A 12,468-nucleotide genomic window follows, 5' to 3' on the forward strand; every position below is an offset into this window, starting at 1 on the left:
AGTGGCTAAAGGGGAGAGCAGAGGGTTATTCTGAGATTTTGACCTGTAGATGAGTCACCTGGGATGACCAGCAGGTATGTTTTGCTGGGGTTTTAATTGATGAGCCATCATGCATAAAAATATATCTGTCAAGCATGCCGAGATCCAAGGGGAAGCTGTGGTATCTGAGGAAGGAAAAGAAAAGATTAGTTGAGTGTCATCTGCATAGCGGTGGTAAGAAAATCAATGTGAGGATATGACTTCACTAATGGAGTGGGTACAGGGGGAGAAAAGGAAGGGACCAAGTACTGAGCCTTGTGGGACACCAGTGGTGAGTCTGCACAGGGCAGATGTGAACCAGGCAGGAAGCAAACCATTCCCATGCTGTTCCGTGGATACTGAGGCTTCTGAGGGTAGACAAGAAAGTCTTGTGGTTGACTGTGTCGAATGCTGCTGAAATGTCCAGGAAGATAAGTACAGATGACAGCTTGATCCAAAGCAGGTTTCTTTATGATGAGCATAACCCTTGCTTGCTTGAAAGTAGTTGGCACATAGCCAGGTGTTATTGATTGTAGAGATGAAGAGCAGGAGATCTTGTGAGATGGTCTGAAGCATAGTTGAAGGAATTAGATCCAGAGGGTAGGTGGTGGGATTGCAAGATTGGATGACTTGCAGTATCTCATCTTCTGTTAAGGTTGAGAAGCTTGACAACAAAGGAGTAGAGGATTCCTGGCTGTGTTGTGTATTAATTTTTGGGGAGGAAGTAAAGGTCTGGCAGATTTCCTTAATCTTTTCATTATAGAAGGAGGCAAAGATGGAGCAGGTGTGGCAGGGGGGGTTGAGTAGTTGAAGGGAATATGTTGTGTTTTACCATCATATCACTGCTTTAAATGAAGTGAACTTTCAGAGGTAGTAGATGGTAAGGATGAGCGAAAAAATAGGGAGCATGACTCAAGAAATCCCAAGATTAAAAACATATAAATAAATATAACGATTTAAGAATAGTGAGGAAATAAAATGGTGGCTGCTGTAGAGGTGGCAAATTCTGAGTCGAGGATGAGATAATAAAATAGATTTTTCTTTTTGCCACTGATCTAAAGTTGCAAAAGAACCCAAAGTGGTTAAGGAATATGAATGACTATAAATAATTTGCACAATTAAAAAAAAAAAAAAACATGGTTACGTTACGTTCAAAATGACAATAAATGTTCCATACCTGACAGGTGCAAAATGATTCCCTCAACCACTATATATATATATATTACACTAGATGGCACTGTAAGCCAACGTAGACATTCAACCAAAGACGAATTTGGAAATAAAAGATGTTAAGATAATAATTTTCTTAGATTTCAGTAGAAATATCCATCTAGGATACATTGTTGAAGCATATAGTCTGTGGTTATAGAAGTAGGCTACTTGTTGCATTTTCTATCTAGGGAAAAAATCTATCTATCTATCTATCTATCTATCTATCTATCTATCTATCTATCTATCTATCTATCTATCTATCTATCTATCTATCTATCTATCTATCTATCTATCTATCTATCTATAGATAATCCTTTTTTCATTTTTGTTTTTCAGTGCTTGTATTATGTATGTCTTAATCTTCATACTAACGGGAAACCGAAACAAAAGAAGTCAACACACTGAATTTAGAATCTGCTGATATTCCATAAATATTTGAAACATCGTCATATTTAGGTGTAGGATAAAAAAAAAATTATATATATATATATATATATATATATATATATATATATATATATATATATATATATAAACATTTTAATAATTGCTTCTCTAGCACTTCATCTAATTTATCTTTTTAAAATGCAAACAATTTACAGTTTGTTTTCCTGAATAATATTTTTATATAAACATTACACGAAAGACCTACAGAATGAATTAAGGCCTACTTCATCTTTGCTTATATATGCCATGGTGTTTATATTACTCCTAAGGGCTGGAGTGCTCAGATACTGTATACTTGTTATACACACAGGGTGTATTAGAACAATACATAGCCTGTATGACATTTATACAGGTTTCTCCCACATTTTAAATTAATATTTTGTGGCCTTTGACAAAACTTGCTCCTTTTTTTTTAAGCTCAGTATAAGTTATACATAATAGTAACTATTAGTTACTATCAGTCATAAGCATCAGATAAAGAAATAAGCAAAGCAATGAATTGTTTAAATGTTGGTTTTGACTGATTAGTAGGGTTTATGAACTCTTGCTAGCAGATATTTTGCAGCACACACAGACATACACACGCAAACACACACTCACACACATTCAAATATGAAATGAATGCTAAATTATCATTATCATTATACAAATATCACTGTGATTGAGTAGGCCTGCGTATTTACACGTTAACATGTTTCTCTTTTATTAAATTACATTCCCTGCCTTGTTTATCATATTAAATATTTGTTATGTACCAAACCTGAATCTTTTCTGGTCTTTATTTAGTTTTTGTTTACTGTCTGTATGTTTTTAAAAAAACATCATTCTTCTTTTTTTATACGTTATAGTATGTTGTACAATAAAACATTTACATTTCTTACACCTCCTCGCATCAAAATATTAAACAAGAGCCTGTTAACAGGATAATAAATGGCATAACAAAACACAGCAATCAAACAATCGCTGTTGTGAATGTGCTGAAAAACATTAATGTATCCACAGCAGCTGCTGTTGCGTATGGGCTCATCAAAGGCTAATGAGGGAGGAATAATTTCCTTATCCTTATCTGAGTGAAGACTTTGACAACCAAAAGATCAACCAATTTGTGGAGAAAGAGAAACTTTTCACCCCCAAGCCAGCAGTTAGATTTACATGATTTTTACATTCACATTTAAATTTGTGGCATTTAGCAGTCACCCTTGTCCAGAGCAACGTACAAAAGTGCTTTGAGTCTCTAGCAATGAATAAATCTACACTGATCTGCTAGATTACAAACAATATCAATCAGACTACGACTCTAATTCAAGTGTTTCAGGAAGATGTAGGTCTTAAACCATCGCTTGAAGATAGCCAGTGTCTCTGCTGTACGGACATCTAGGGAAAGTTCATTCCACCACCTTCGGTGCAGAACAGAGAAAATCTTACCCCTCATTCTGAGAGAAGGTGGTACCAGTCAAGCAGTGCTGGAGGATCTCAAACAGCTTGGTGCAGTGCGAGATGTGATGAGGTCTCTGAGGTAAGATGGCACTGGTTCAGTAAAAACTGAACTAGCACCTGGGCAGCCTATGTGGACAGAAATGGTTGAATCCTTCGGATGTGGTAGAGAAGAAATCGACAAGAAGAGTCACATTAGCAACATGTGAGGAGAAAGACAGTTGATTGTCTATAGTTACGCCAAGTTTCCGAGCAGTGGCTAAAGGGGAGAGCAGAGGGTTATTCTGAGATTTTGACCTGTAGATGAGTCACCTGGGATGACCAGCAGGTATGTTTTGCTGGGGTTTTAATTGATGAGCCATCATGCATAAAAATATATCTGTCAAGCATGCCGAGATCCAAGGGGAAGCTGTGGTATCTGAGGAAGGAAAAGAAAAGATTAGTTGAGTGTCATCTGCATAGCGGTGGTAAGAAAATCAATGTGAGGATATGACTTCACTAATGGAGTGGGTACAGGGGGAGAAAAGGAAGGGACCAAGTACTGAGCCTTGTGGGACACCAGTGGTGAGTCTGCACAGGGCAGATGTGAACCAGGCAGGAAGCAAACCATTCCCATGCTGTTCCGTGGATACTGAGGCTTCTGAGGGTAGACAAGAAAGTCTTGTGGTTGACTGTGTCGAATGCTGCTGAAATGTCCAGGAAGATAAGTACAGATGACAGCTTGATCCAAAGCAGGTTTCTTTATGATGAGCATAACCCTTGCTTGCTTGAAAGTAGTTGGCACATAGCCAGGTGTTATTGATTGTAGAGATGAAGAGCAGGAGATCTTGTGAGATGGTCTGAAGCATAGTTGAAGGAATTACATCCAGAGGGTAGGTGGTGGGATTGCAAGATTGGATGACTTGCAGTATCTCATCTTCTGTTAAGGTTGAGAAGCTTGACAACAAAGGAGTAGAGGATTCCTGGCTGTGTTGTGTATTAATTTTTGGGGAGGAAGTAAAGGTCTGGCAGATTTCCTTAATCTTTTCATTATAGAAGGAGGCAAAGATGGAGCAGGTGTGGCAGGGGGGGTTGAGTAGTTGAAGGGAATATGTTGTGTTTTACCATCATATCACTGCTTTAAATGAAGTGAACTTTCAGAGGTAGTAGATGGTAAGGATGAGCGAAAAAATAGGGAGCATGACTCAAGAAATCCCAAGATTAAAAACATATAAATAAATATAACGATTTAAGAATAGTGAGGAAATAAAATGGTGGCTGCTGTAGAGGTGGCAAATTCTGAGTCGAGGATGAGATAATAAAATAGATTTTTCTTTTTGCCACTGATCTAAAGTTGCAAAAGAACCCAAAGTGGTTAAGGAATATGAATGACTATAAATAATTTGCACAATTAAAAAAAAAAAAAAACATGGTTACGTTACGTTCAAAATGACAATAAATGTTCCATACCTGACAGGTGCAAAATGATTCCCTCAACCACTATATATATATATATTACACTAGATGGCACTGTAAGCCAACGTAGACATTCAACCAAAGACGAATTTGGAAATAAAAGATGTTAAGATAATAATTTTCTTAGATTTCAGTAGAAATATCCATCTAGGATACATTGTTGAAGCATATAGTCTGTGGTTATAGAAGTAGGCTACTTGTTGCATTTTCTATCTAGGGAAAAAATCTATCTATCTATCTATCTATCTATCTATCTATCTATCTATCTATCTATCTATCTATCTATCTATCTATCTATCTATCTATCTATCGATCTATCTATCGATCTATCGATCTATCGATGTAATGTTCAGAATACTCTATTGGAATGATTGTTGACATCTAATATTGACCAAGCATTAATATAAATAATTAAAATAATAAAAAAAAAAAAATGCAAGGTGCATATGAAGGTCAAACATCTCTCTCTCTCTCTCTCTCTCTCTCTCTCTCTCTCTCTCTCTCTCTCTCTCAGTAAACAAGCAGATTTCCACAGTCACAACTGTCAGATATCCTATAATTTGTAAGAATATTTGATCCTCACCAAAAAAAACCACACAAGTACTTATTTTTTCTTTAACTTTTAGTTTTCGTCACATAAACACACTACAAGGTTGCAAAAAAAAAAAGCCCCTCTCATTCGCATTAAACTGCATTGAGCAGATTTAATTATCTTTAATCATCATAAAACAGCTAATCCCCCCTTCTTAAACCGATTTGTCCATCATCCTTACCGTTTCCCCAAACTCTTTATCTCTGTTCAGTCGTCTGCTACCATTTTTCTTGATATTTCTTTATTTCTTGGATTAATTACATTTGTTTTCATTTGCAGGATCATTTCCATGGCGCCATGGCCCAAGACAGGGAGTGCTCGCTTAATGGGCAGATGAACAAGAACAATCTAATTAAGTCTGGGAGATGGAAAAGCAGAAAAAGGGGAAATTAAAAACACCAAATCTGTACAATTCTGTGAACTTATTGCAACTTAATTTTTTAATGCCTTTGACAAGATGTTAATCGTGGATTAATGAAAAGATGGGTCGGAGATGATCCACAGACTTATTCACACAGTTCAATGGGTTCATATAATATATTGTTTTATTCCCTTATCACACAGGAGGGAAAGAGTTAAACTGCTGTTGCAGATGCTCAATCCGTCCCTGTGGGCTGGGACTGTGCTGAGGGAGGATACTTGAGGAGTTGCAACACATCTCAAACCCAACAAACTGACACCGACTCAGACTAAACACCAAAGCATGGAGGACTTGCATCACGCAGATTGACGGCTATATTAGTGCATTATTTGGACACTTAGACACACCCTTTAGGTCATGCAAAAGCAGGTAAGCGCACATTATTATTATTTTTAATTCTGGTTGCACATATACTTTAATACGGTCAACTCTATGTTTTAATTTTTTTTTATTATTAAACACGATTTATGTCAAAGTTGCACGCGCACCGACGTCTCTGCTTTTACTTAAGTGCATTACAAATTGCACAATGTAATGCATTGGTTTGGATGCGACATATGCTTATCTTTTCAATCGTTTTAATGCCATTATGTGACGAGTATTAGATTATTAGGTCATTAAGACGCCGTCTGTAGACAACCCGAAGTTTCCATCCTGATCCAGCGCTTCTGGCTCTGTTGCAGGCGGTGTTTCTTGGATAACAGGTGGTTCTTCGAGGCCTAAGCGATCGTTATGCCCCACTTACGACCCCGGTGTCGATAACGGCGAGTCGTCCGTCTACAGCTTCCACTTTTGTCGCGTGATGTTCTGAAATCTGATTACGGGAGTGACCGGCGCGCGCTCGCCTCTCCATCCAAATCTATGATAAGCTCGGTGTGTGTTTCGTCTTACCGCGGGCGCAAGTCGGGCAACAAACCTCCGTCCAAATCATGTCTGAGGGAAGAGATGGCCAGGGCCGAAGACTCGGACAAGATCATCCTGAACGTGGGCGGCACGCGCCACGAGACCTACAAGAGCACGCTTAGGAGTATCCCGGGCACGCGCCTCGCGTGGCTAGCCGAGACAGAAGCGCAGCTGGAATCCACATCGGACGCGGGACACGCGTCGAGCAGCACCAACGAGTTATTTTTCGACAGGCACCCGGGCATCTTCGCCTACGTGCTCAACTACTACCGAACCGGGAAACTCCACTGCCCGGCGGATGTGTGCGGCCCGCTGTTCGAGGAGGAACTCGCCTTCTGGCGCATTGACGAGACAGATGTGGAGCCGTGCTGCTGGATGAATTACCGGCAGCACCGCGACGCTGAGGAGGCGCTGGACATCTTCGAGCCACCCGATCCTGAAGACGTCGACGACGATCGGGACGTGCCGCGACGCTTCGGATTCGAGGACTGTCCCGAGCACTCCAGAGGATGCTTCGAAGTTTGGCAGCCCAAAATCTGGGCTCTTTTTGAAGACCCATACTCGTCGCGCGCTGCCAGGGTAAGATCTTCCTCCTTTCATAACCCTACATGGCGGAGTTCAGTCCTCCAGGCCACAAGGCTCCCATGGAAATACATAATTTTGCCGTCTAATAAAAGAGACGTCAGTTCTTAATGAAACAGTTAATGAGACTCTAATTAGGCTGTTAGTTGCTTCGAATATTCAGAGACACGATTAAAAAAAAAAAAAATGCATCAGAAGCTGGACTTTCAAAGTACCATAAATTAGGCGCGTGAACAGCCATAGCAACAGGTGCTGCGTAGCAACAGCATCCGATTCACTATTAAACTTATAGCAGCTCTGTCAGAACTCCTCACATCTTTTTAGTATTCATAGGATTTGACTATATATATTCTTATTATTATGACATTGTGTGTGAGATTTATATTTAGGTGTTGTTAGGTGCAGGGTTGCCAGGTGGGTTGCAAATGAATCCAGTTCAGTCTCGCACACGTTCTGTAGCGTGCCATATACTACCAGACGTCTTGTACTGTAATATTTACAAAGTTTAAATCTGTCAATCTAACAAAGCTTACACACACACACACACACACACACACACACACACACACACACACACACACACACACACACACACACACACACACGTGCTGTTTTCTTTGATCAACTGCCTGGTCTCACATTTTTATAATGTGATAAATAATATAAAAATAATAAAAATATATTTAACTAATAGAAATACATTCGACTTTATCTCAGACCCTCTTTCTAAATATTTTTCATTCTACATCAACAAGTCCTTGGATAACATGGTTAATGACAATACAAAGTTTACCTATTTTAACTGAAGGTGGTTAATTAAGAATAAATAATAATAATAATAATAATATTAATAATAATAATAATAATCACTAAAGTTGATCATAATGATAAATAATTATTGATGTATGATGAACCCTCAAATTTCACCAACAGACCAAAACTAAAAAATCAACCATGGGATTTGTAGACCAGATCTTCAAGAAAGCATAGAAGAATAGGTACAGACCATTTTGTATTATGTACATGGAAAACCTTTTTAAATAACATAAAACACGAGATGAACTAGTATCTGTTAATGTTTTGGTGAAGTGGCATTTATTATATGTAAGGTTGACTGTATAGCTGCAGAATCCTTTTTAGTTTTGTGTCTATAAATCGAAGTACACAAATGCATCTGGGTATGTGTTAGTAGACAAAAAGCAGAATGCAGAAACTAAGAAACTGTTTTGGTGTGCAAGTGCTGTACAAAATATCCTTCTAAACATTTGTGTTGTTAGCAACTTCAGACTAATTAAACTGCCACACGATGATTTATACTTGATAGAAGTAATTGTCTAATATGCTCCAAAAGGTAAGCGTAAAAGTTCCTTATAAATAAGCTACAACACAAAATACTACAATCAGAAAATATTTGTTGATTTTTTAAATTAATTTGTTGATTAAAAGTTGATAGATTTTCCATAGCAGCACAGTAATTCACTTGTTCTAATAATAGTATTAACAGTGACAGTTTTGTTGAGTAACAACTCATTAACACACATTTTATGCCAAATACTTCACAAAATCTAAGGCTAATAATAAACTGTTTAAAAAAAAATGTACACAATCACTGAAATTGTAATGTTTCCCTAAATGACGTGTGTAAAAGAGTATCTGTGTTTAGCCTTTGTGCCAGGAAGTTTTCCACCATTAGACAGTTTTAATGAAAAGAAGGTTGCACTTTCCAAAGTAACAGGTTAAAATAAACGATTTCTACTCATTGCTTTGGTATAAGAGGAATAAAACATGGAAAATATTGTATTACGGGGACTTATATGATATACCCGTTGTGTATTCATGACTAATGAAAAATACCAAAGCTGCCTAAAATGACCCAAGTAAGGTATGGTTATTTCCATCCACAATCTAAGTTCCATCACACACAGACAATAATCCCACAGAGAAGACAGCATGATTGTACTGTCTACACACTACATAGAAACTAAATAAACGTACACGATTATTATTTTTTTTACGATTAAGATATTTAGCTGGAAAATGGATCTGCATTATTAATGCTGACTAAAATACTTTTACTGATAAATGACATTCACAAACTGATTTTTTTTGTTTGTGCTCAACCAGACCTGTGTGAATTTACTGTAAATGCACTTGGAAAAGCCACTGCACTAGCATTTGGAGTATGGAGCTCTGCCCTGAAAAGAAGTATGCTAAAAGCGAGTAAGAACACAATCAGTAGGAGTCTGTAATGTGCAATAGTGACATTGTTAGGAACTATGTGGCAAAATCATTGCTGAGATGTGCTGAATCATAATTCTTTTTAAAGCTTGGAATATTTATAAATAAATACAGATTGAGTGGAACGTGGACATTTGAACGTGGACATTTGACAGTTGATTTGATGCATTCACAATTGTGTGGCTATGTTAAATATAGACATGTCTGTGATTTGGTGCTGATATTTAGTATAACCGCACAATTCCAGGTGCAATATTGTTTTTTTATATAACAGTTTTATGAACAGGAATGGTTTTAAATCGTCATTCCGGACACAAAATGGATAACGCATCTGTTTATGTTTGCTCGACTAGCAGAAATAGATCATGAAGACGTTCACTCATTTTGTAGACTGTAGCCATTGAACAGTGTATACTTTCACTCTTACACATACAAACACTACACTACAGTGCTGGACACTACCTAGCCATGAAATACACAACACTAATAAGAGCTAAGTCATGAAAGTTTACAGTGCAAACATAAAGTTAACAACACATTATTACACAACAGTAAAGTGATATTATAGTAAAGAGATTGCCCAGTTTGTAAGGGAGAAAATGCAAGTATTGTATTGCATACATACATACAGACATACAGACATATGGATGGCAATTCCTTTTCTGTAAAGATTTTATACTAGGGTTAGGATTAGCTACTTATAAGTCAGGTTAAGATAAACTGAGTGAACAGAGGATGCCTGCCTTATAGTATTGTCATAATAACATTATTTTTCATTAAATACACAATTTGGACAAAATTATTGGGACACACCCCAAATTCAGGAGTTTTAATTAGATTTATCGCCACAGCTGTATGAATCTGCATTTATAAACATTTGTGGAAAAAATGGGTTGTTTTGAAAAGCTCAGTGGATTCCAGTGTGGTACTGATAGGACGCCACCTTTGCAATTAATCAGTTTGTGAAATGTCATACTTGCGAGAGATTTCATGATCAACTGTAAGCGGTATTAATGAAAAATGTAATAATTACCACATAACAGTCGTGGTTGTGCATGGGGTGAAAAAATAACCGCTCTGGTGATTCCATTGTTGGTGTTCCAAACTTCCACTTGCATTAACATCAGCACAAAAAAGTCTGTCTTCATGGAGTAGGGTTTCCATAGCTAGGCTTCATGCAAGTTTCATATCACCAAGGTAAATGCCAATGGTTGGCTGGAGTGGTGTAAAGCACATTGCCACTGCACTCTGGAGCACTGGAAACATTTTCTGTGGAGTGGAAAATCATGCTGCTCTTTTTGGCACTCTAATGGGTGTGTTTGGGCTACCAGATGCCAGTTACATGCCTGAGTGCATTGTGCCTATAAACTGTAAAGTTTGGTGGAAGAAGGATATTGGTTTTAGGGTTGTGTTTCAGGGTTTGGGCTAGGCCTCTTATTTCCAGTAAATGTACATTTTAATGTTTCAGCATACCAAGGCATTTTGGACGATTATATGGCTCCATAGTTTGGGAACGGCAATTTTCTATTTCTACATGACTTTGCTCTAGTGCACAAAGCAAGGTCCATAAAGACATGGTTGGGTGACTTTGTTGTGGAAGAACATGATGGCCCACACAAAACTCCAACAATAAAACTACAAAATGTTGTCGAAATCTTTCCCAAAATAGTGGGAGCTGTTATAGCTGCAAAGGAGGGACCAACTTCAAATTACGGTCGTTTGGGAGAGAACCACATATGGTTGGAAAAGTTGGTTGTCCCTACTCTTACTGCCTGGATGCAATTACATACAGCATTATGCAAATACCACCATCTGATTTACAGTATCATACATAACAATATACACCACAATGTACTACTTCGATGAAACATGTTTTGTTTGAGGCATTATCCAAAAGCTTTGTTTACTTCCTTAATATGTAGTCTATCTAAAGCAGGAACCAAAACGTCCCCTTTGGTTTGGTTTGTAGATAGAAATGAAAATAAACATTTCATACTCCATTTATTAAGGGTGCCTGAATTTTTTATTTCTATAATATTATTATAAAGGGCTATATTGTTCACAAATGCCAAATTCCTTTGCTGCATCTTCGAGTAGTTAAATGTATAAAATGGTCTGAACATCGGAATAATGCACTAGACAGTAAAAGACAGGATCTGAAATACGATCCATATGACCACAATGTACATATCCTTGGGCAATTTACTCTCCTCATGTATAGAGTGTGCTCAGAGTGCCGACCATGAGAATGTGAGGTTAGTGTTCTCACAACTGTAGGAAGTAGCTTGAGAGAAACAGATAACGATGCCTTCTATAGCATAGAGCAATTTTGGTCAGTAAAGTATTTTTTAAGGCTTGGTTTGAAAGTGGCAGATGTAGAGGACAGGGTGGTATGGAGAGAGATGATTCGCTCTGGTGGCCCCTAACAGGAGGAGCCGAAAGTAGAAGTAGAAGAAGGAGAAATTATTTCTCAAGGCATAATGTATTCATTTTTCTTGAGTGTTTTGTTGATTGTATCTGTAGCTGTAGCAGTTGGGTCAGTTCTGACATGCCTGCCATTTATTTACTTTACCCTTTTACATCTGTCAGAGTGCACAATACGCAAAATCCCACCTGTAGATTATCACACATAACTTATCATTACCCATGAAAGATTCAGTTTGGATCCAATGCCATATCTTGCACCTGGTTTGAATCTGTTTTTGTGTCTATGTTAATTTAAATGCACATCACTTTACATGATTTATACCAATAACACTTATAATGTTTAAAGAATTATGTATTTCGACTAGGAAATAATTCATTCCTTTATTTGAGATTTATAGCTAGATAATTCACAATCATTGATTCTAAAGACATATACAAAAACCTATTTAAAAATCTAGTTTACATATGACACTTATTTGCATTACAGCACAATTGCTCATCTTCCCTCTCTCTTTCTGTTTCTGTCTTTCATCCTATATGTGCATGATGAATTCACAACAGCAGAAAGTGCGAACATTTCGCAGGCATTGAAATGCAGACGTGAATAAACTGGTTACATGGACAGTTATTGTTTAATTATTTATTTTTTACAGCTCATAATAAATCTAGGTGAAGATCCTAACTGAATTCTAAGGATGAATTAATCATAGAAAATTCAGACCTGGAATAGGAATTGTCC

General features: G+C 37.5%; 1 protein-coding gene across 1 annotated transcript in view; it reads left to right on the forward strand.

Moving 5' to 3' along the window:
* Positions 1–2,905: 2,905 nt before the first annotated feature.
* Positions 2,906–12,468, forward strand: part of kcnc4 (potassium voltage-gated channel, Shaw-related subfamily, member 4) — a 30,456-nt gene continuing 20,893 nt past the window's right edge. Inside the window, exons 1-3 of the mRNA XM_083553905.1 lie at positions 2,906–3,193; positions 5,438–5,948; positions 6,263–7,061. Coding sequence (XP_083410031.1) covers positions 6,441–7,061 — 621 coding nt within the window. The 5' untranslated portion in view covers positions 2,906–3,193; positions 5,438–5,948; positions 6,263–6,440. The remainder of the gene's footprint in view (positions 3,194–5,437; positions 5,949–6,262; positions 7,062–12,468) is intronic.

Source organism: Silurus aristotelis, assembly GCF_946808225.1.
Source record: "Silurus aristotelis genome assembly, chromosome: 11".
NCBI classification, from domain to species: Eukaryota; Metazoa; Chordata; class Actinopteri; order Siluriformes; family Siluridae; genus Silurus; species Silurus aristotelis.